General features: G+C 39.9%; 1 protein-coding gene across 1 annotated transcript; it reads left to right on the top strand.

Moving 5' to 3' along the window:
* The first annotated feature begins 1,426 nt into the window (after positions 1-1,426).
* akap1b (A kinase (PRKA) anchor protein 1b) lies at positions 1,427-19,574 on the top strand. Its single transcript, XM_026192307.2, has 11 exons — positions 1,427-1,593; positions 8,423-10,020; positions 10,377-10,498; positions 11,490-11,616; positions 11,782-11,909; positions 14,271-14,448; positions 14,873-15,023; positions 17,572-17,639; positions 17,808-17,881; positions 17,986-18,051; positions 18,642-19,574. The coding sequence occupies exons 2-11, from the start codon at positions 8,448-8,450 to the stop codon at positions 18,702-18,704; spliced, it is 2,550 nt and encodes an 849-aa protein (XP_026048092.1). The 5' UTR covers positions 1,427-1,593; positions 8,423-8,447; the 3' UTR covers positions 18,705-19,574.
* The last annotated feature ends 143 nt before the right edge of the window (positions 19,575-19,717 follow it).

A 19,717-nucleotide genomic window follows, 5' to 3' on the forward strand; every position in this document is an offset into this window, starting at 1 on the left:
GCTGTCTATCTTGCGTGCTGCACAATATCGTTTATTATTTAGTATCTACTGTTATCTACTGCTAGCTAGTTTATTGTGATGGTGCTGTTTTTTTATTATGTTGCTCTTTGTTGTTTGCTTTCTCTTCTGTTTTTTTTCTCCATACAGGTGATCCAGGTGCTTTGTTTGTTTTTCTTTTTTTCTTTCTTTCTTCCCCCCCTTCTCACCGTCTCTTCTCCCCTTTTGTTTTCTTTCTCTCCCTCTCTTTCTTTCATTCTTTCTCCCTGTCCTATCCCCCAGTCATGTCTGTCCCGTTTGTAGCAACTGAAAATAAAATAAATTCATAATTATAATAAAGGTCAATCAAATGGACCAATATGGCAAGACCATGATGATCCACTTGGTAAAATAAATCCGCTTGGCATCTTTCTTGGCCTTAAGACAACAATTCTGATGGTAAAGATCCAAACTGGACACACAAAAAAAAGACTTATGTCAAGTATAAATGTGTTTCAACAGGGTATATAACAAAAGCCTTTGTACTTGTTTTTACTGCACTACAAACTTAAAGTACAATATGTTAAAAACAAACAAACAAACAAAGAAAACCAAATGATTATATTCACAATAAAGTACTAATGCCTTAAAAGGAAATACTGCCCAGATAGTGAGGTACCAGAGACGTTTGGACTCTGTGAGTGCTCAGTGTTTGGCTTACTTTGAAAAGCAGTGTTGTGAGACTGGTCAGGTGTGTCTGAGTAAGGGCAGTTGATTTGAGCACAACGACTCTCTCTCTCTCTCTCTCAGTTTGAATAACAGAGAGATCTGCATTTTTGATCATTAACTTTAATGCATAATGCCCAGGTAATGTTGTCTTTGCTTGGAAGGGGATTTGGGACATTTTAAGGTTGGGTCAATGCCTTGAGCTCCTTGTCTTGATCCTAGAACTGTTTCTGAGCAGCTTTACTGTGTGTGTGTGTGTGTGTGTGGGGGGGGGGGGGGGGGGGGGGGGCACATTGTCCTGTTGGAGCTGTAAGGTTCTTGGTCTGCAACCATGTAAAGTGACATGAATAAATAAATAAATGCCATGACTCAAGGTTGTCCAGCAGAAAATTGTATTACAACGACATGCCCCAATTTAATTTTACTTATCACACAAGGGGCAAATCCTTCCGGTTGTAATATTGTGCTATTTCTAACGTGACCTTTGCCTTAACGTGATGGCATTCATTTATATAGTAAAATTATATGAACGCGGTGCTTTGTCCCATCTGTACTCGAATGTTCTTTTCCCCCCTATTTTTTTATAGTAAAAGTGACCAGGATGATGTGAAATCTACCTATGAGACTGCGTGAGCTTAACAGAAGAAACGTTTACCTTTACTGCATTCTCAGTTGACGCAGGACTCCAAGCGGCTTAAACTTTAGAGTATCGCGAGAATTGATCAGCTGTTATGTCTGCGTGTTTTTTTTCCTCTCTCTTTTTTTTAAGACTGGTACTGGTCTGTCAAACACGTGGGGAGGAGAGTGTGACTTTCCACTAGTGTACGTTTCAAAAAGCTCACGTTGTTAGTGTTGCTATCATCGTTGCGGTACCGAGGACCCAAAAACATTGTAAGTAAAATAATTAGTCCGTGAAGGAAGTGGCACACTGAAAGAGACTGTTAGCTTTTAGTTTTCTATTTAATGCGTACATGGTTGCATGATTCAGTTTCATTGACATTTATGTGAGTATATTTCAGGGGAAAAAAACATTCACTGGCATTTCTACTGTTCTCTGTGGGTCGTCAAATGTTTATTGTGTCGCCATGTGATCCCATGTCATTGAAAAACTAGCCTACAAAGCAACTCCTCCTAACTTGCCATTCAGAACAGCACATGTAGCTTCTGTTGTAGAAGTTAAATTTCCGCACTTGCTTCGTTTTGTTGAGCGTGCACGTGCCAACGTAGGAGCATTGCTTCTCGGATAATAATAAATGCATTTTGGCCCACAGTTGGCAGTCATTGTCGCCAGGCCGGCTAGCAGGCTAGCATGAAGGTCTAAGGCCCATGCGGGGCATTGACAGTCTTTGGCTTCAAATGTCCTTTACCCCTGCATCGATTACAGATTCCCCCTCGTTGGTGCAGTTGGGTATAGTTAACGACTATGTATCACACAGCTTTATGTTGTGGCCCAGTACGTCTGTAATTCGGGGATATGAAACTCTGAAGTGGCTTTAATAATGTAGCCACCTACCAACATAGTCTAAAAATAATACAGTGGAGGGAACGTGCCATTAGCTTAGATTTTTTCATGTTTAGCTAGCGTTAATTTTCATAAACATCAAAGCCACTGTGGTTGCTAGGTAGCTAACTTCATGCTTTGTATCCTGCACTGCGGCCTCCTTAAACAGCCATGCTGTATTTCGTGTTTGCATTAGGTCACAGCCATCTCTGCTACACGGTTTCATCCCAGACGGTGCCAAACTCCCCTATATGCATTTGTTATATGGGATTTGACATCTTACTGGCTGCAGGTTGTTCAGTTTAGTACGGGGCACAACTTCGCTGTTGGATATTTTGTAGAATCTGAAAAATTCGGCATTAAAAAGGACCTGTCAGCGTATCGTAAGCTAAAGTTGTTATAAATTGCTGCCTGCCTATGAGAGTCTAAGCATATATTTTTGCGCTTCTTTCGAAGGTTGTTTAGGTTTTAGTTGGCTAATGCAAAGAACTGAGAGGGATAACCTTATAAAGACAAAATGAATCGCTTGAGTCACAAATGAAAGTGGTATTTTGGTATCACAACGAATTAATTTTTCCTTACCATATAGTCATGTAACGTTAAACTTCGAGAATTATATATGAAGGTTCACATTGTGGCCTTTGTACTTCCTAGCTAGCTAATTGTGTTAGCCGGTGTTTGACGATGGCGTGAATGACCACACGCCACGCTTTTGTTTTGTTTTTATTATTATTATTATTTTTTGTGGGACAGAAAGCATCACCACTATCATTATTGGGAACTACACAATGTCCCGCAGTTGTAGTATTAAGACATAGCTAGCTGAACGCTTTTAGCATTTGTTGAGTCGTTGCTGAAAGACAGCTGGGGTGTTGAGGCGCACCTTCTGTACATCACTGGGGCTTTGGTCACATGTAAACTGGACTCGTATGTGTCTGTAGCAACGATCAACGCCACCTAAGTTTAAAGTTGTTGGTAGCAGCATGGCTCCTGTATGGTCTTGACTTTTGGCCACAGGGCATGCAAGACTTGACAGCCTACTGTATTAATATCCAGATCTGTCTGTAATTCGCTTTGTAACTCACGTTTGTTTACATAAAATAATTTGGTTTTCATTTATGTAAAAACTGTCATGTTCATTGTTAATTTTTCTTAGTGATGACAGTGAGTCCCAAGGTTCATTTAACAGGCATGATGATGATTAAAGGGATATTGGAAAATGTATGACATGAAGAATAAAGTTTAAACGCAAACAGGTGGGAATTAAGTGACACTGAACTTGTTGGCATGAAGGTCTTTTGAGGCTACATAATAATTTTACACCAATCTGTCTGTGCTGGCATGATGTAAGGGTTATAACATGTAAAATAGTTTTATCATTCCTGTTTGAACAGCCAAGGTCACAGTAAGAGACGATTTTACAGTTTATAGACAGTCTTGACTATAAGGCCAGGAAAGGAACCAATAAAGACTTGTCTGACTTGTAAGGACAGCTCTTCATTTGACAGCTTGTTGCTTCCGTTGTGACCTTTATATGGTGAGTGAGTTGCCCTTGGATTTAACAGCAACACATACAAGCTACACATAAAGCCTGGGAGCTTCATGTGTAGCATCTTTGCTGGTCCTTTCTGGACAGATCTTGAATGTTACTCCTGGGACCTGCTGGAACCGCTCGCCCAGTTTGGGAGTCACTGCTGTAAGTGCTCTGAATGCCACTGGGACCACTGTTGCCTTTATCCTTCGTTTATTCTCTAGCTCCCCTCTGAGCCCTTGGCATTTCTCAAGCTTTACGTATTTCTTTTTCTTGATTTTTGCTTTCATTTGGTATAGCTACATGTACTACTATGGCTTTATTACTCTGCTTGTCCACTAGTAATATATCTGGTTGGTTAGCCATCGCCAGTTTGTCTGTGTGTATCTAGAAATCCCACAGGATTTTAGCTTGGTCATTTTCAACCACCCTGAGGGGCATATTCCATTTTGATCTTGGGACTTCCAGGCCACACTCTGCACACATGTTCCTGTATACTGTGCAACCCACCTTGTTACTGGGTTTCATGCAAGTTCCATGCATGTATCCAGGTAGCAGAGGTGGCTAACGTTTGCTCCATTCCATTGTCTATATCCATAGGCAGTCTTGGTAATGATTTGAGTGATTTGCACTTTTAACCTGAAATTTAATAAAATAAAGGACCCCCTATTCCACCTTGTATAAGTAGGAGGGTGATGCTGAGGATTGCCACTTTATCAGCATTAGCTTTCTGGCCAAGCTGTGAATGCCATTAAGTTCTTTTTAAAAGGACAGAGTTAGTCAAAAACCCTGCATCCAAAACAAAGCTATCAACACTCGGAGCATTATCCCTTTCAGTTACATTGAACAAGGTATGAGAGTTCTGACTGAAATCTTTGCAGAAAGGGACACCTCGAAAACATGAAGTTTCCAAATATGTTACTTTGGACCTTTGACTGCTTCTTCAAGGTCAAATAAGGTCAAATTTTCATTATGTCAACCTTTCATAAAATGCTTCATCTTTAAAACTATGCTTAAAATTCTACTTCTGTGTTTGTATTGGCAAGATTTAAAAAATTATACTGGTAAATAGTGATTCTAAATATCACATAGTTTTGATCCAACACGTTTGACCTCTGATCTCATTTTTATATTTCACATCTGCCTTTTCTCTTTTCTTTTTTTTTAAAGATTGACCCCAAAAATGCATTGTATTCAGGGGTGGAAATTAACACCCACCACTGGGCAAATGCAGGTAAATTTATGAAGTGGCTTGTAAATTTGAGCAATAGACAAGCCACCACGGCAGGTTTAAATTTAAACAGAAAAAATGATGTTCAATTTGCACTCCTGACCTGTCTGGGGCAGCAATGCGCTTGGGTTGCTGCTAGTTTTTATTACCACTTTGAATCGGCAGCACATTTAAAAACCTTTGCCCATGCAGCAGTATATTAATGACTAACATCATATTGTGGTTGGATTCTCAGTTGTTCATCTGACTAAAGTTTGACCCGTTTACTGCATCCTGCGATTGCATTTGTCCCTAACCATTGGGAATGGTCATGTTAACTTTTATGGAGTGAAAAAAGTTAGCAGTCATCCTCCAGCTTCACTGTGTTTATATTATGTTAACCATAGCTGCGTACCTAGCAACCACGTAGCACATCATTGTATGCTAGGTAGTTGACTTCAGTAACACTACAAACCTCACTACTGTTTAGTTTTTCAACATAAATGACAGAAATAATAGTTTAATTTTTCAGAAATCCCTCAGTCAGAACATGGTATATAATCTTTAGATCATAGGTGTCAAACTCTGGCCCGCGGGGCCAATTTTGGCCTGCAGCCTAATGACATTTGGCCCGCGAAGCCATACCAAATTATTATTAGAGCTGGCCTACTGTTATTATACAGCTAATATGTATATTGTTTAGTATTAAGCTTTGCTTGTTCCATATTCAGTTTTTCAGCAAAACTTGTTTGAGTCCATAAGAAGAGATTCATTCTTAAATCTGGAGGAAGGTTTTTTTTTTTTTTTTTCTTCTTCAATAAACATCAATGTTAGCCCACGACCTTGTTCCAGTTTTGAATTTTGGCCCACTGTGTATTTCAGTTTGACACCCCTGCTTTAGATAGAAACTAGCGAGCTAACTTACTGCTAACTTCAGACTCCATTAAACTTCATAAATTAAACTTAATTTTTACACCTGCTAGAGGAGCCACACTGATCATTTTATTAAAGATGAAAGAATTGAGACAGTTTGTAACTCTGTGATGCTACAGTGTTTGTTTGACTTTGTGACCAGAAGTGGAGTTTGACGTTATTAGCAGTTTCCGGGTCCAAACTTCAAGACCCAATGGAAAACCAGTTGATCCGAGTCAAGTTGTGGCGAGTTTACAAATCAATATCTATTATTGGGGATGGAATCGAGAACTGGTTCTCAGTAGTCCAGTTCCATAGACTTGTTAGTCTGTTTTCCTGTCGATCCCGTTTATTGGTTCCATTTTTACTTGCACTACAATCAGCTGACTCAAGTTTGCCTGTCAGAGTAGGAAAACGGTGATCTCCATTTCTACCTTTTCATCTTTCTACAGTAGAATCACTGTGATGATTGCTTTAAAGTGTTTTTGTGCCGGTTTTTAACTTTGCTTTGTGCTGTCGGCTTCATTTTCATACTTAAATGTTAGAGAAGGGTCATAAATGTGTGTTCATAACAGGGATTTGTGCTGGTGTAATTAGCCTAGCCTAGGTTTATACTGTTAACTGGTGCAATTTATTTGCAGGAATGTAATGTTGCTGATATGCTGCTTAGCAATGGTGGTCACTGTCAAAGCAAAGAAGATGAGATCCCAGTTAAGGAATCAATGAGTGATATAGATGAGAGAATCAGAATCTACCAGAATAAACTAAATTCTTAGCAATTCTCACCCCTTCCTATTATCCATTACCTACTCCTTCAAAATTTCTGTGTAATCAAAGTCATGTTACCTGGATTTTATTCTGTTATTTTTTTTAAATTATATTATTGCACACAAAATGTCTAAGAAGAAGAAAAAAATGTATTAAACTAAAACAAAATACAATACTATTCCCTAAAAGTAAATAACACCCAGGTGGACGTTTCCACTCTTGGAGTGCTGCTTGAGGGTAAAACTGCTTCTGTGTCTGGACAGTAACTGACAGAAGTTTGAAGATATTTAACAAGCCAATGTGCATAATAATGAATCTGGTACTTTGAAAAACAAGCCTGGGCAGGGTTGGGAGGGGTTTTTTTTTTTTTTAGTATTCCAAGTAGAAATGGTTTCTTCCAAATTGTTTTATAAAGCATGTGTGGGATGCCCTCTGGGCCTGGTCTTTGCTGTTTTGTAAAGATTTAAATGAAACATCAGTAATGGGACAATAGAATTCCTCATTCACATTTAGCAGTTGCAGTTCGGCACAGCATTTTAAAAAGACAAACAAACACAAAAAGCAAGAATTCCACTTGCACTGGAGGTTCACTTGAGGAATAATGGGCAGGGAAAAGGAACCAGATCAACCTTATTTACAAATCGAGATTGAGTGGCCGGTCCATGATGGAATGCAAGCATAAAGCCAAATCTTGTTAATGTGATCATTTGAGAACAAGATGACATAGATTTTGAAATTCATATTATCTGCTAGGAGGCTGCTCCAGTCTTTCTCTCATCTACAGCACAGACCATTAAAAATGGAACAAAATGCAATATTGTTGCAAACATGACAAGACCTCTGTCCATTTGTCACATGAGGACTGAAGCAATCCTGGCTGCTGTGGAGCCAGAGGCAGGGTATAACTGAGACAGGTAGTTTGTCACAAGAGCGAAATACTGGCAGAAAATGAGTACTCTTGTAAACCTGTGAGTAATGTTTTATAGCTCAACACTTGTCTTCTTTTCTAATGTGACAATTTATCACATCTGAGCTCTGAATAGGAAGGGGAGTCTAATCTGTTTCTCAGTAGTTCAATTCCTTGGAATTGTTAGTCAACGCTAATCAGCTCCACTTGCACTATACTCCACAGATTTCAGTTTATGCCACAGGAGGAAAATAATGATGTCATCTACAAGGAGCAGAAAGCTAAACTCACCTGCAAATGCCACTTACATCCACTGCTTAGTTACATAATGCAATGATTGACTGCGTAGTTTGCAAACATCCAAAGCTGTCGGATGAAACTGTAACAGCTGTGCAGGATAACAGAACAGCTGCAGTTATCCAGAGCTTGTTAAAACTATACTTCCTAAAGCTTATGCTTGGGTTTTTGTTTTTAAGCATGGCATCATTTGCATCTCTCTTTAGACCTCATAGCCATTTATTCATAGCTATAAAGTGTGGCTGTAGTACCAATAAAATTACTATAATACACATGCTATACCTCCCCTGACAAAGACCTTGTACCCTTTTCTTCTCTTGGAACATCCAAGAGGTTATTTAGATGAATAGAAGTTGAACATCAAACAGGAATGTAATTGGTGAATCAAAATACATTTCAAGGTTGACATCAAATTTACCACTTGTGTTCAAGCAACTCTCTTAATGTCAGGAATTCTAGAATTTAATTTCTGACTAGAATTCATTTCTAAATCAGCCTGTAGTCAATAAGCATGGTTTTCACACATCCGTAAGAAGTTGCATTTAGCTTGAAATGTTCCTCATACAAATGTTTGTGTGCTGTTGTGGCTTTCAGGTGTAGCTGCTAGTGTCTTGAGGAAATGCCACTGAGGTTTCGCTCTGTTGTACCCTATACACTGCCCGGAGTACTCGCACTGATTGGATGGTGGTGGTACATCTCACGAAAGAGAGAGCGGCTCATCAACCATGACAGGACTGAGGGAACTCCAACCACTACGGACCTTAAAACATCTTCAGCAGATGGTAGCAATGGTTTGGTGGAGAAAGACACTGTATCCCCCACAAATGACACAGACAGCCCCATTCACAGACCTCCAAATGCCAGTAACCAGAGAACACAACATGAAAACATTTCACAGATCCATTTCCAGCACACTGAAGCATCACCGTCACTGGCACAAAGTTCTGAAAAGTTTTCATGTAATTCTGAGAGAATGAAACAAGGAGTCCACAGGCCTCCACAGTCAGCACTGCCATCACTTGATAAAGATGACAGCTTGCAGGTATCATCAAAAGACCGTAAAGACCCAGAGAGGAGCTTGTCACTTGCCTTGGGAACAGAGCTCAACCTAGTGAAAAATCCAGTATCTGATCTAGAAAGAGCCACATTTTCCTATCAGTCTACCAAAGTCACCAGCTCCTTTCCCACAACATCGCTGCTTTCTGGTGCAGAGAGACCAGACCCGGAGGGGGAAGTTGCAAAGAACCACAGCACTAATAATACACAAGATGAAATGATTGGTTGGGATGAGCATGCATCCAATGTAGAGAGGGTGGACCCATCAGAAGCAGACTCTCTGGATACACCTCCACCAGTGCCGGATTTTCACCAACACATTCTGTCCAGCACACCAACTGACCCAGTCCTGGCCTCTACATCCCTAAGTATTGTCCAGAACACAACAGCAGTAACACCAGAGGACATATTGGTACACGGTAGCCCTGGAGAGGAGCATGATCTTGAGGATCTTGCTGCTCGACTTATAACTAAGGTCATCTCAGCTGCCACCCAGGAAGTCCTTAGTGTCACAAGTTGCCAGGTTGTGGACAAAAGTCTGCCTAACTGCAGTAGTGGTGGACTATACCCAGAGCTCGAGCCAATCATAGCAACACAGAAACACCATCATCTCTCGACAAGCCCTTCTCAGGTAGGCTGTGATTGTAGAGAGGCAACAGAAAAAGAAGCGCAAGCAGTGCCTAATGGCTGCTCCTCATCTCCAGTATGGAAATCTGTTGATGTCAGTCACATAAATCATCAGAAAAATGCTGTTCACAGCAGCCACTGGTCAACACAGCTGCCCCAAGAAGCACAAACCTCACCTGTGTTGAACATTAAACTAAAAGGTGACGAGGCTGCTCCGCTGGCCGAGGACTCGGCCTGCAGCACCTGCCACTCTGAGGATGGCATTAGCAGCGAGGATCTTCAAAGCAGCTTGTTTGACAACCAAAGTGATGTGATCCAGCTTACAGACCTCTCTGCAGGAGAAGCGGCACAGGGCCAGGTGCAGGCTGAGAGTTTGACAGAGGGCTTAGTTTTGTCTGCAACTGAAGAAGACTCTTTGGATGCAGCGTGTGAGATAAAGGGGCTAAATGCAGTAGGTGTAAGGAATGGAGCTCATGGGACATGTGAAGTAGAGACGGATCAATCTGGAGGTGAGATTCTCTCTCACTGACTTTTATATGTTTGTCATGATAGCTAATTTTTATTTTATTTTTTATTTGAAGAATGATAACAGTGAGTTAAGAAATGTGGTGTACATCAGCAGATGCAGTATTAGTAGTAATTTGTTACACAAACTCATAACTCGGAACATATAGAGGCTCATTTGGCCTTTTTTTTTTTTTGCAGTGTATTCCCGGTTATCGAGCAGTGGGTCAAAAAGTGCCCAAGAATGTGATGCCTGTTAACAAACATGTAAATTAGGACAGTGACAGGATCAAAACTGATGATGCCGGGAATCTGAAAATTCAGATGCTGTCATGCTGAGATTGATTGTTTCCATTGCCAGGTTCTGATGTAAACAGTATGGACTCTGTGGATAGCGGATGCACTATGGGTGCCCTAGAGAGTAAGGGCAACCATGCTGCCTCAAGCACTGGGCTGATCATCTGGGAGATTGAGGTACCAAAGGTGAGTAAAGACAATTCATGTGAAATACAAAACCATATATTTTATCCATGATTTCAACGCTGTACACCTCACACTACTCAATTAAAATGTTAATGTATTGTATGCAGGAATGCTATCATGATTCTACAACTAGGCAAATTTACTTTTCATAATTGTAATGCATTCATAAGAAAGCAACTTAAATATGACCCTGATTAGTGGATTTTGCAAGACATTCTTGTTTGGTTAATTGGGCACATGTGAGGTAGATGACTTTTTATTGCATATAGAATAAAATCCTGTCTGAATGAGTGTAAATGCCTGTCCATATTGGCGATTCTTCTCATCAGCATCAGGAATATTTTGAAATATTTTATTAAAAAATATAAATATAAAGAAATAAAAATACTTTTGTTTTGAAGTAGAAGTATAGCAAGCTTTTGACATAACTGTGTGACACTTGGAGTTGGTGGTTCGCTCCTTTATTGAAGATGTAATGAAAGAATAGCTGTAAAAATCAGGGTCACTGGACGAGCACCAAATTTGGCCAATGCCTATCTACTTTGAGGTACTGTAATTTTATTAAGGTAAACTTTTACATGGGTAAAGTAAAATTGGGTATAGTAAAATTACTGTACAAAAAAATTGCTTATTATGGAATTACCAGTAACTGAAACAAATCTTCCCAACAACTGGCAGCCAACTGGGTTGAATAGAATGTTGGACCACTCAGGACCGTAAGTAAAGGGGAAAAAACTTTTTTTTTTTTTTTTATTGGTTACAATCACATTAGAATTCTGAATATCCTCTGACATTAACATTAGCAAACAAACTGGGCTTTGTGACATGCGTTTTCAAAGCTGAGCAGTTGTCTATATTGCGTATTTAAAATATTTTGTCATAACTTGGTAGGCAGCATGCTAGTGGGTTTGATTAAATGTTCATTTAAACGGTTTAAAGGAACTGTCCTGTTTACTCAGCATTGTCTGTTCTACCTGTCCTGTTGTACCAGCATCTTGTAGGGAGGCTTATTGGAAAGCAAGGTCGATATGTGAGTTTCCTAAAGCAGAACTCTGGAGCAAAGATCTACATTTCTACCTTGCCTTATACACAGGAGTTCCAGATTTGTCACATAGAAGGTGAGTACTGAGGGGTTTGTCCCCACATCTTTCCATCTTCTTTAGAGATTTGTGAACAAATGTGATTTTGACCATAGGAGAAAAGTGCAAGCATTTTAAACTCCTGTTTCTTACTTGTTCGTTTGGACTAGTGGTAAAATTTGACCTTGCGTGATCTTTTTCTAGGGACACAGCAGCAGGTCGACAAAGCCCTGTCGTTGATTGGGAAGAAATTTAAAGACCTGGACCTCAACAATCTATATGCTGCACCACCACCTCCACTTACATTACCATCTCTTCCCATGACTTCATGGGTGAGGAAAAATACTTGTGTTAATGATACTTTTTGTTTTTACCCCTCCACTGTAAGGCGGATGGGATATTGTCACTCCGTTGAGCAAGCATGTGGAAAAGACACCCAAGTTTGTGAATGCGATAACGAGGCGATGTAGGAGCTTCAAACTGATACCATAGGTGTATCTACTAAAAGTCTTGTATAATTTTGAATCTGTGACCCTGACCTCAAGGCCTAAGGTCAAACTCTGAAACTCTTGTGAATGTGAAACCTCGAACAAGGCAACATAGGATTTTGACACTGATACCGTAGGCATGTCTACCAGGAAGCTGAGGGGTAGCACTGGCGGCTGCCAGTATTTTTACTATGATTATTGTAAGTTAAAGAGAGATATTTTATATTCTCCTTTTGCATTATCATTTACAGAAAATGAATACATTTGTACAACATTGAAACTGCTTTCCCATTTTACACACAGCTCAGTCTTTAGACTTGAGAAATTGAGTCATGAAGACGTGTATGAATGCATCAGTTCATAAATGTTAGTTAGCAGGGACATGTTCCATCATTTGTTTTAATAGTTCTGTGGGTTCTTTCATTTTGCCTAAGAAAAAATGTTTACAAATTTAGTCCTGGGTTTTCCATTAACATTACCTCACCTGCTTATAGTGCTGATTTATACCCTGTCTGTCCCTCTGTTATAAATATGTTGGTGTAACTGTACAGTTCTTCAAAAACTGTTTATGGAAGACGACCACAGTGATTGTCTGTTTGAGTAATAATGGACTATGACAGAGCTTCCCAAAGTCTGGGGCCCGCCCCCTAGGGAGGGCGCAGAGCCATTGCAGGGGGTGCGCAGTATGAAAAGGCAAAAAACAAACACAAAAAAACACTCTTGGACACTGCTAGCACGGGGCGCCCACAGAAACGCAAAGCAGGAGATGAAGCATCGCTGAATAGGTTTCCAAACCAACTTCATTCTAAGCCAAAGACTAGAAAATATGGTGAAGCAAATCTTCCCTTTGGTTTCACCTGCACAAGTGCCGAGGTAGGTCTCCCCTTCAGAATTGGGTTTCCCTTTGTTGGGAGCAGCGCTGGGCTCTTCAAATCATGGACAAACAGGATCCCACATTCTTGATTTTTAGTTCACAAACACTTTTTATAATAACTAACTACTCCTGACATGTTGGAGATGTTAGCTCTTTATACAGTAAAGTTACAGTGGGATAAAAATAATATCAGGCTGATCCTGCCACGATTTGTTCCCCCGGTTCAAATCACGGACAAACAGGATCCCACAGCTGTTTATGTTTTTGAACCCGTTTTGCACAGAGAGATATTTTTTGAAAAATGCATTGACAGCAATGTTGAATATTATTACACAGGAAAAAACAACTACACGTAAAATAATCACACGGTGACGCCTCTGCCTTTGTAAATGGAGGGACAGTAACTACGTGTGTGTGTGTATGTAAGCGTGTAAAACAGCAGATATTCAGATTAACAGTATTTTGTCTCTATCTGCCATTCTGCAATTCATCTCATGTAAACGATAACGTGGCCACGGCGTGACGTGAAAAAAGACACATACCTTTGACATTGCGTGACGAACTCTGTATTCCTCGTCCACACGTGTGGACGAAACAGCTGTGTTTTCAAAAATACCCGTGTAGGTGTGGATGTAGTGTAAAAGAGTTAGTAGTTTATTTTATTACTACTTGTAATTTATTGCAGATTACTTGTATTTGCTTAATTGTTTACCAAATGTTTGAGGTGTGACATAAACCGCAATGGAGCAAAATATGGGTGTGTGTGGTTGGAGGATGTGTTTGTGCGTGCGCGGGGGGGGGGGGGACTTTTTTTTTTCTTTCTTGTAAAACAAAGGGGGGCCTAGCAAAAAAAAAAAAAAAGTTTGGGAACCTGTGTGTGTGTGTGTGTGTGTGTGTGTGTTTTCTTCATTGGTCACTATTAAGGATTCAGGTGAATTGGTATTATTTAGAAAGCATAGTAGATGAAGAAACGGTATGGAAGCAAACCTCGGTGTGAAGCTCTGCATCATGCTGTTCTTTTCATTTAACACAAAGTGACTTGAAGAAATATTTTGTTAATTTTAACTTAAGTATAAACCAGTTGTGAACATTAATAAGAATATTTTGATTCAGATGTATTACAAGGACTAGAAACATCATACTTATTCTTCATCATACATTTTTAGCGTTAAAGTAGTAAAGCTAAAGTGTTTTAAGTCCTTAGAGTGATGAATTATTTGGGTATGCTGATATAAAGTATAAATGAGACTGCATTAATTTATTTTAAGGTTTGAGAGAGTTGTTTGTAGTTTTATGCATGACCAACATTTGTTTGATATTTGTCTTCTCAGCTTCTCCTTCCAAGTGGAGTCACAGTTGAAGTGATAGTGGTGAACATCGTGTCAGCTGGTCACGTCTTTGTCCAGCAACACACCCACCCCACGTACCATGCCTTGCGAAGCCTTGACCAGCAGATGTTCCTTTGCTACTCACAGCCAGGCACCCCTGCCTTGCCCTCACCTGCTGAAAGTAAGCTTAGTTGTACTGTGGATACTGCTAAATGTGTAAAATTTTAGTAAACATGCGCAACTATAGGTTGTTTTAATGAAACTTTGACATTTAGTTTATGGTTAATTTAAAATAATCTTCACTGCATCGGTGAAGCTGTAGTTCACTTAGCTCAGCTTTCTAGTTAAGCAAGTTTTGTTTAGTTTTTTTAAATTGCAAATACATTTTTAGTAAACTAACAAGGTCCCTGTGCTTTTGTTTATTCTTTTTCTACATGAAAGTAACCCAGTTTGATACATGGCTGAAATAAGCTAATTGTCACATGCAGTGATTTGTTTTTGTTTTTTTTCAGAACTTCTTAACAACAAGCTAATTTAGTAAAGGTCATTCAGCTACTTTTAGCTTTTATTCTGTTTTTGTTTTTTGTCTCTTTTCTGTTATCCAGTTGGTGTGATCTGTGCAGCTCCTGCAGTTGAAGGAGCTTGGTGGAGAGCTCAGGTCATCACCTTCTACAAAGAATCGAATGAAGTGGAGATCAGATACGTTGACTATGGAGGCTATGACAGAGTTAAGATTGACTCACTACGGCAAATAAGGTTATTATAAGAGATCTCACCGTATTAAAACTTGTATTCTAAGATGGCGTCATTTAGAGTGTTTGCTTTATAAAACGTGCCTCACTAACACAAGCACTTTTTTTCCTGTGCTTAAGTGCTTTCTATCTAACATTCATGCTCCTCAAGAGCAACTTGGTAGATATTATGCATGCAGACTGGAACAGCCAGTAGATTACCTCCCATCCCCAAACAAAGCATTTGCTGATCAGACAGTTTAGTTGTTGTGTGATTCTGGTATTTGTAATACCTTTTTATTTGATTCAGAATTAAGAAGTGTTAATGCCAAAGTCAGCGAGAAACTAACTAATCTCCTGCAAGGTAAAGTTGCTGCAGAAAGTTATCCCAACATGCAGACTAGAGAAGCTGGGAATCAAAATGCCAATGTTCTGATTAGTAGATGACCCACTCTCCCACATCAAAACTTTTTGCTGTGGGGCACACTCAGTTCTTGAACTTTCTAATGCCCTAACCTGAAATTATGGAGTTTTTTGAAAGGTAAGGTTAGCCCATTTGGCATTAGTTGTATGTATATATCCACATTTATAATGGCAAATAAATAAAGGTGCACAAAAGATTATGGTTGTTGATGTTGTAGAGTTTATCCACCAGAGGGTATTCTACTTCTGTTGGCAACAGGTTCTAAGGCCTGAGTTAGACTTCTGTAGTAAAACCTACGAGTGAATCTACATGAATGGGACAACATTACTCAGTGCTGCATTATTTGCTAATTACCTTGTGGTTGTGTCCCAGTGTTTTATGTGTATTTATGGATTTTGGTCGTAGAGAAGCCCAGACTTCCTTCACCCCGACCTCTTCTTCTAGCTTGTATTGTCAGACACAGATGTTCCCAAGCCAGCTAAGGGATCTTATCTCTCCAGTGAGTATTGGGTCTGCCCCAGGAAATCCTTCCAGTAGAACATACCCAGAATACCCCACTTAGGAGGTATCCAGCAGGCATGCTAGTCAGATGCCTGAACCACCTCAACTGGCTCATTTCAGTGTCCTTTCAGCAGCTCTACTTTGCCCCTCTTGAATGAAAGAGTTCCTCACTCGATCTCCAAGGGAGAGCCCGGTCACTCGTTAAAGGAAATGTTCCCCTCTCCTTGCAAGTGTCAGCAAGACCCATAGATACTATCCCCTCCTTGGAGGATTCCAAGTAACTCATCCCTGGCCCGTATGGGGCACTTTTCCAGTCTTTGCCCTTTTCTGCCTGTGAGCCATGGTTTAGGGCTTGGAGGTGATGTGAAGCCAACAGAACCACATTATGTGCAAAACATGAAGATGAAATCCTCCGGCCTTGAGAGCTTTTTGCCATTGAAACCCCGAGGGATGCAGTCAAATCCCATTTCCAGGTTAACAAAACTCATCTAGACTGGGTGGGCAAACGCCTATGCACCCTTGAATGTCGTTGAGAGGATACAGACCTGGTTTCAGTGCAGGGACACTGGACCCTAATTTGTGTTGCATATGGGTTATCTGAATCACTTTGTCTGACCCTCCACTCAGGACTAATTTGCCATGGGGAAACAGTAACAGGGGGCAACTTGCCCCTGGCAGCATAGCTTCTGGGATCACTAGAACACAAACCCCTCCACCATGATAAAGTGGTGGTTCATGGAGCAGCTTATGGAGACATTAATTTATTATTTGTAATATTTGGGGGTGGCTACTAGGCCACCTGGTCAAGGTTGGTGGTCCAGTTTGCATGCCAAATAGTTTTGGGCAAGATACTAATCCCAAGTTGCTCTCTGATGCATCCATCAGAATATGAAAGCGTGTGAATGTTGGATAGAAAGCACTAAAAGCTTAGAAAGAAAAAAAGTGCTTGTGTGACTGGGTGAATGAGGCAAGTTGTGTAAAGTGCTTTTAGTGCTCAGAGTAGAAAAGCGATATAAATGAACTATCAAAAACTGAAAGTAACCAGAAATGCATAATAAGCTTCTGGGGTATGGAGCAGATTGCCTCAATGCTGCTGACCAATGTGTAGTTAAGAAATGCACATCAGGTTGCATGATAGGTTGTGGTGTAGAATTTCAGAGCAGGTTGTGGTTACAATGTAGCTAAAGCATGGATTTCTTACTGAAGCAGAATTGCTCAGTAACACAACTGATATGACCAAAGTTGAGCAAAGCATAACTGAATAATACATGACGTGCGTGTGTGCGACAGAGTGAGAAAAATCTGCCAAACCAAATGTTTGTCGTCCGAATCAGTCAGTCTGTAGTTAGACTGTTTGCTGTGGTTGGATATACAAGGAGTTCCTACAGATTTCTCTAGCTGTTTGAGAAAAGGTCTGCTAGTGGGAAAAAATCTTTTTAGGCAAATTCAAGAAGATTATCAGCAGAATTTGTTTTGTGTGTTGTAGTTGACAAAATAAGTATATTGAGAATAATTTTATAAGTTAAACAGTCAGTGTAGCTAGTGTTAAAGGTCACGTTATCATTTAGCGCAGTCGAAAAAAATATATTTATTAAAGTGCAAAGTGTGTATATACACTAGTCCAAGTCTGCTCATTGTTATTTTCCAGGTCTGACTTTGTGACACTACCATTTCAAGGTGCTGAAGTATTACTCGACAACATTGCACCACTACCAGGTACAGTTTGGAAAAGTCTTTGGGGAGATAGTGGTGTACCTACCTAATGTCAGTGGCAATTTGTTAAAACAAAGTATAAACTTTGCCTTATGAAACCTGCAGATACTCTTTTGCTGGAAGGATACCTGCTGTGTTGTTCTGAAATGTGTTTAAATTGTCTGTGATCAGGAGAGGATCGTTTTTCAGCTGAGGCCACATCAGAGCTGGAGGAAATGACCAGAGGAGTCTCATTGCTTGCGCAGGTGAGACCACCATTCTCAGTGACTTTTTGCAATGTAGAAAAGTTGGGCATTACTAAGTTGCGTGTTTGTTTTGGGGGTTTTTTTGTTTTGTTTTTTTGCTGAAGGTCTCCAGCTATGATAACAACACAGGCCTCCCGCTGGTCCACCTGTGGAACATGGTTGGAGATGAGGTATGACATAAGTCTTGGATCCTTGCCACTGTTTTCATGTTACCTCTGTACCTCTAATATCTTAATTAATGATTCTAATCCTATTCCTTTAAGACGCAAGTCACTGATCATTTTGTTTCTTCCCCTCTTTCCCCAGCATAGTCTGGGATAGTCAAATATGCACTGCTATGATGCCACTTTTTTAAAATGAAAACTTGATTTAAAGTTAAATTAAGTGTAAAGTAGTTTTTTTTTAATTTGTTTTTTTTAATTGGTGACAATGATGCTTATTTAATTGATGCCCAAAACCTCAGGCAGCAAGCACAATTATCCTTTTTTTTTTTTTTTTTTTTTTCATGTATTTGATTTTTTTTGAGTTGTTCCCAGCTAGAAAGACCCCAGAGAGTAAAGGCTGGGATCTCTTTAAACGACTGGTCTCAAACACACTTTCTTTAAATCATCTGATAATCCATCAGAACACTGACAACGTAGAAGAGAATAGAGAGAGAGATGATTACTGATATTACACAATATACACACATAAATGCATAAGGCATCCTGAATTGGTTTTAACTGTAGTGATTCACTGACTGTTGGTCTTCTTTTTGCAGGTTATATCTGTGAACCGTACACTGGCAGAGAGGGGCCTGGGTGTTTGGGTGGATGGATTTTGAACTTGCATGGTCTCTCAACTTCATCAAACAGTTCACTTGACCTAAAAAAACTAAAAAACAAAAATTCCCTCCTCTCATGCTATTGCCCCTTCTCCTCCTTCCCCTCCTTTAAAAAGAAATGCATTGTTTGCAGGTATCATGGACATGATGAACAAGAACATAACGCTACTTTAATATGACAGCCTTCCATTTTTGTTCTTGCGTTAAAATAGGAGAAAGGAATTTGTCTTTTAAAAAAACAAAAAAAACTTTTGCACACTGACAGTGGATCGAGTGAAAGGACAGGTACCTGCATCAGTCTAATGTAGTCATCTGTAGGTTAGTGCATTTCAAAGCTGCCTGGCTTGTTGCCTGGAGTGAAAGTGGGGGACACAAAGCTTACAGCACTGCAAAGTGTAGAGATGGTCAGACAGTGTTCCCTGTGGGAGCACTGAGCTAATCTACCCGGCCCTGCGGCCTCAGAGCTCGGACTTCTCTCTGGTCTCCTTTAGCAAGGACAGAAGAACTACCTTGTTGCTTTTTGCTTTGTTTTTCTCCATGAAGCTGATTTGCAATACCAAATAATGACCATAAATGACCTACCATACAAAATGTGGCTGAATGATTGCTCTACATGTTGGCAGGATTTTTTTGTTTTTTTTTTTGTTTTTTTTTGTTTGTTTGTTTGTTTGTTTGTTTGTTTGTGTGTGTGGGGTGGGGGGGGGGGGGGGTGTCCAGGTCCAGATTTTTCATCTGAGGAAGCAGATCGTTACTTTGGGGCAATGCAAGTTCCTCAACGCGAGATGTTCAGTTTGGCTGACAAAACTACAGATTGATTTTTGAGGTGCTGTTTAAAAAAAACAAACAAATGAAATAAAAAAATCAGTCTATTTAGTCTCCCCCATTCCTGAAGGTTGATTATTTTATACACAAAAGGTGAAATGAACCATATGCAAGCTTGTGATTGAATGTACTGTATTTTCAAAACTACCAAATGGTTAAAAATCAGACTTAACGACTAAATTCAGTTAGTG

The sequence above is a fragment of the Astatotilapia calliptera genome, chromosome 14, assembly GCF_964374335.1.
Source record: "Astatotilapia calliptera chromosome 14, fAstCal68.1, whole genome shotgun sequence".
Classification (NCBI taxonomy): Eukaryota; Metazoa; Chordata; class Actinopteri; order Cichliformes; family Cichlidae; genus Astatotilapia; species Astatotilapia calliptera.

Bases quoted from the DNA above. Each gene is read 5' to 3' on its own strand.
- akap1b (XM_026192307.2), top strand. From the start codon at position 8,448: ATGCCACTGAGGTTTCGCTCTGTTGTACCCTATACACTGCCCGGAGTA. The intron at 10,021-10,376 runs GTGAGATTCTCT...TTCCATTGCCAG, and splicing joins AGAGACGGATCAATCTGGAG to GTTCTGATGTAAACAGTATG. The intron at 18,052-18,641 runs GTATGACATAAG...TTCTTTTTGCAG, and splicing joins GGAACATGGTTGGAGATGAG to GTTATATCTGTGAACCGTAC.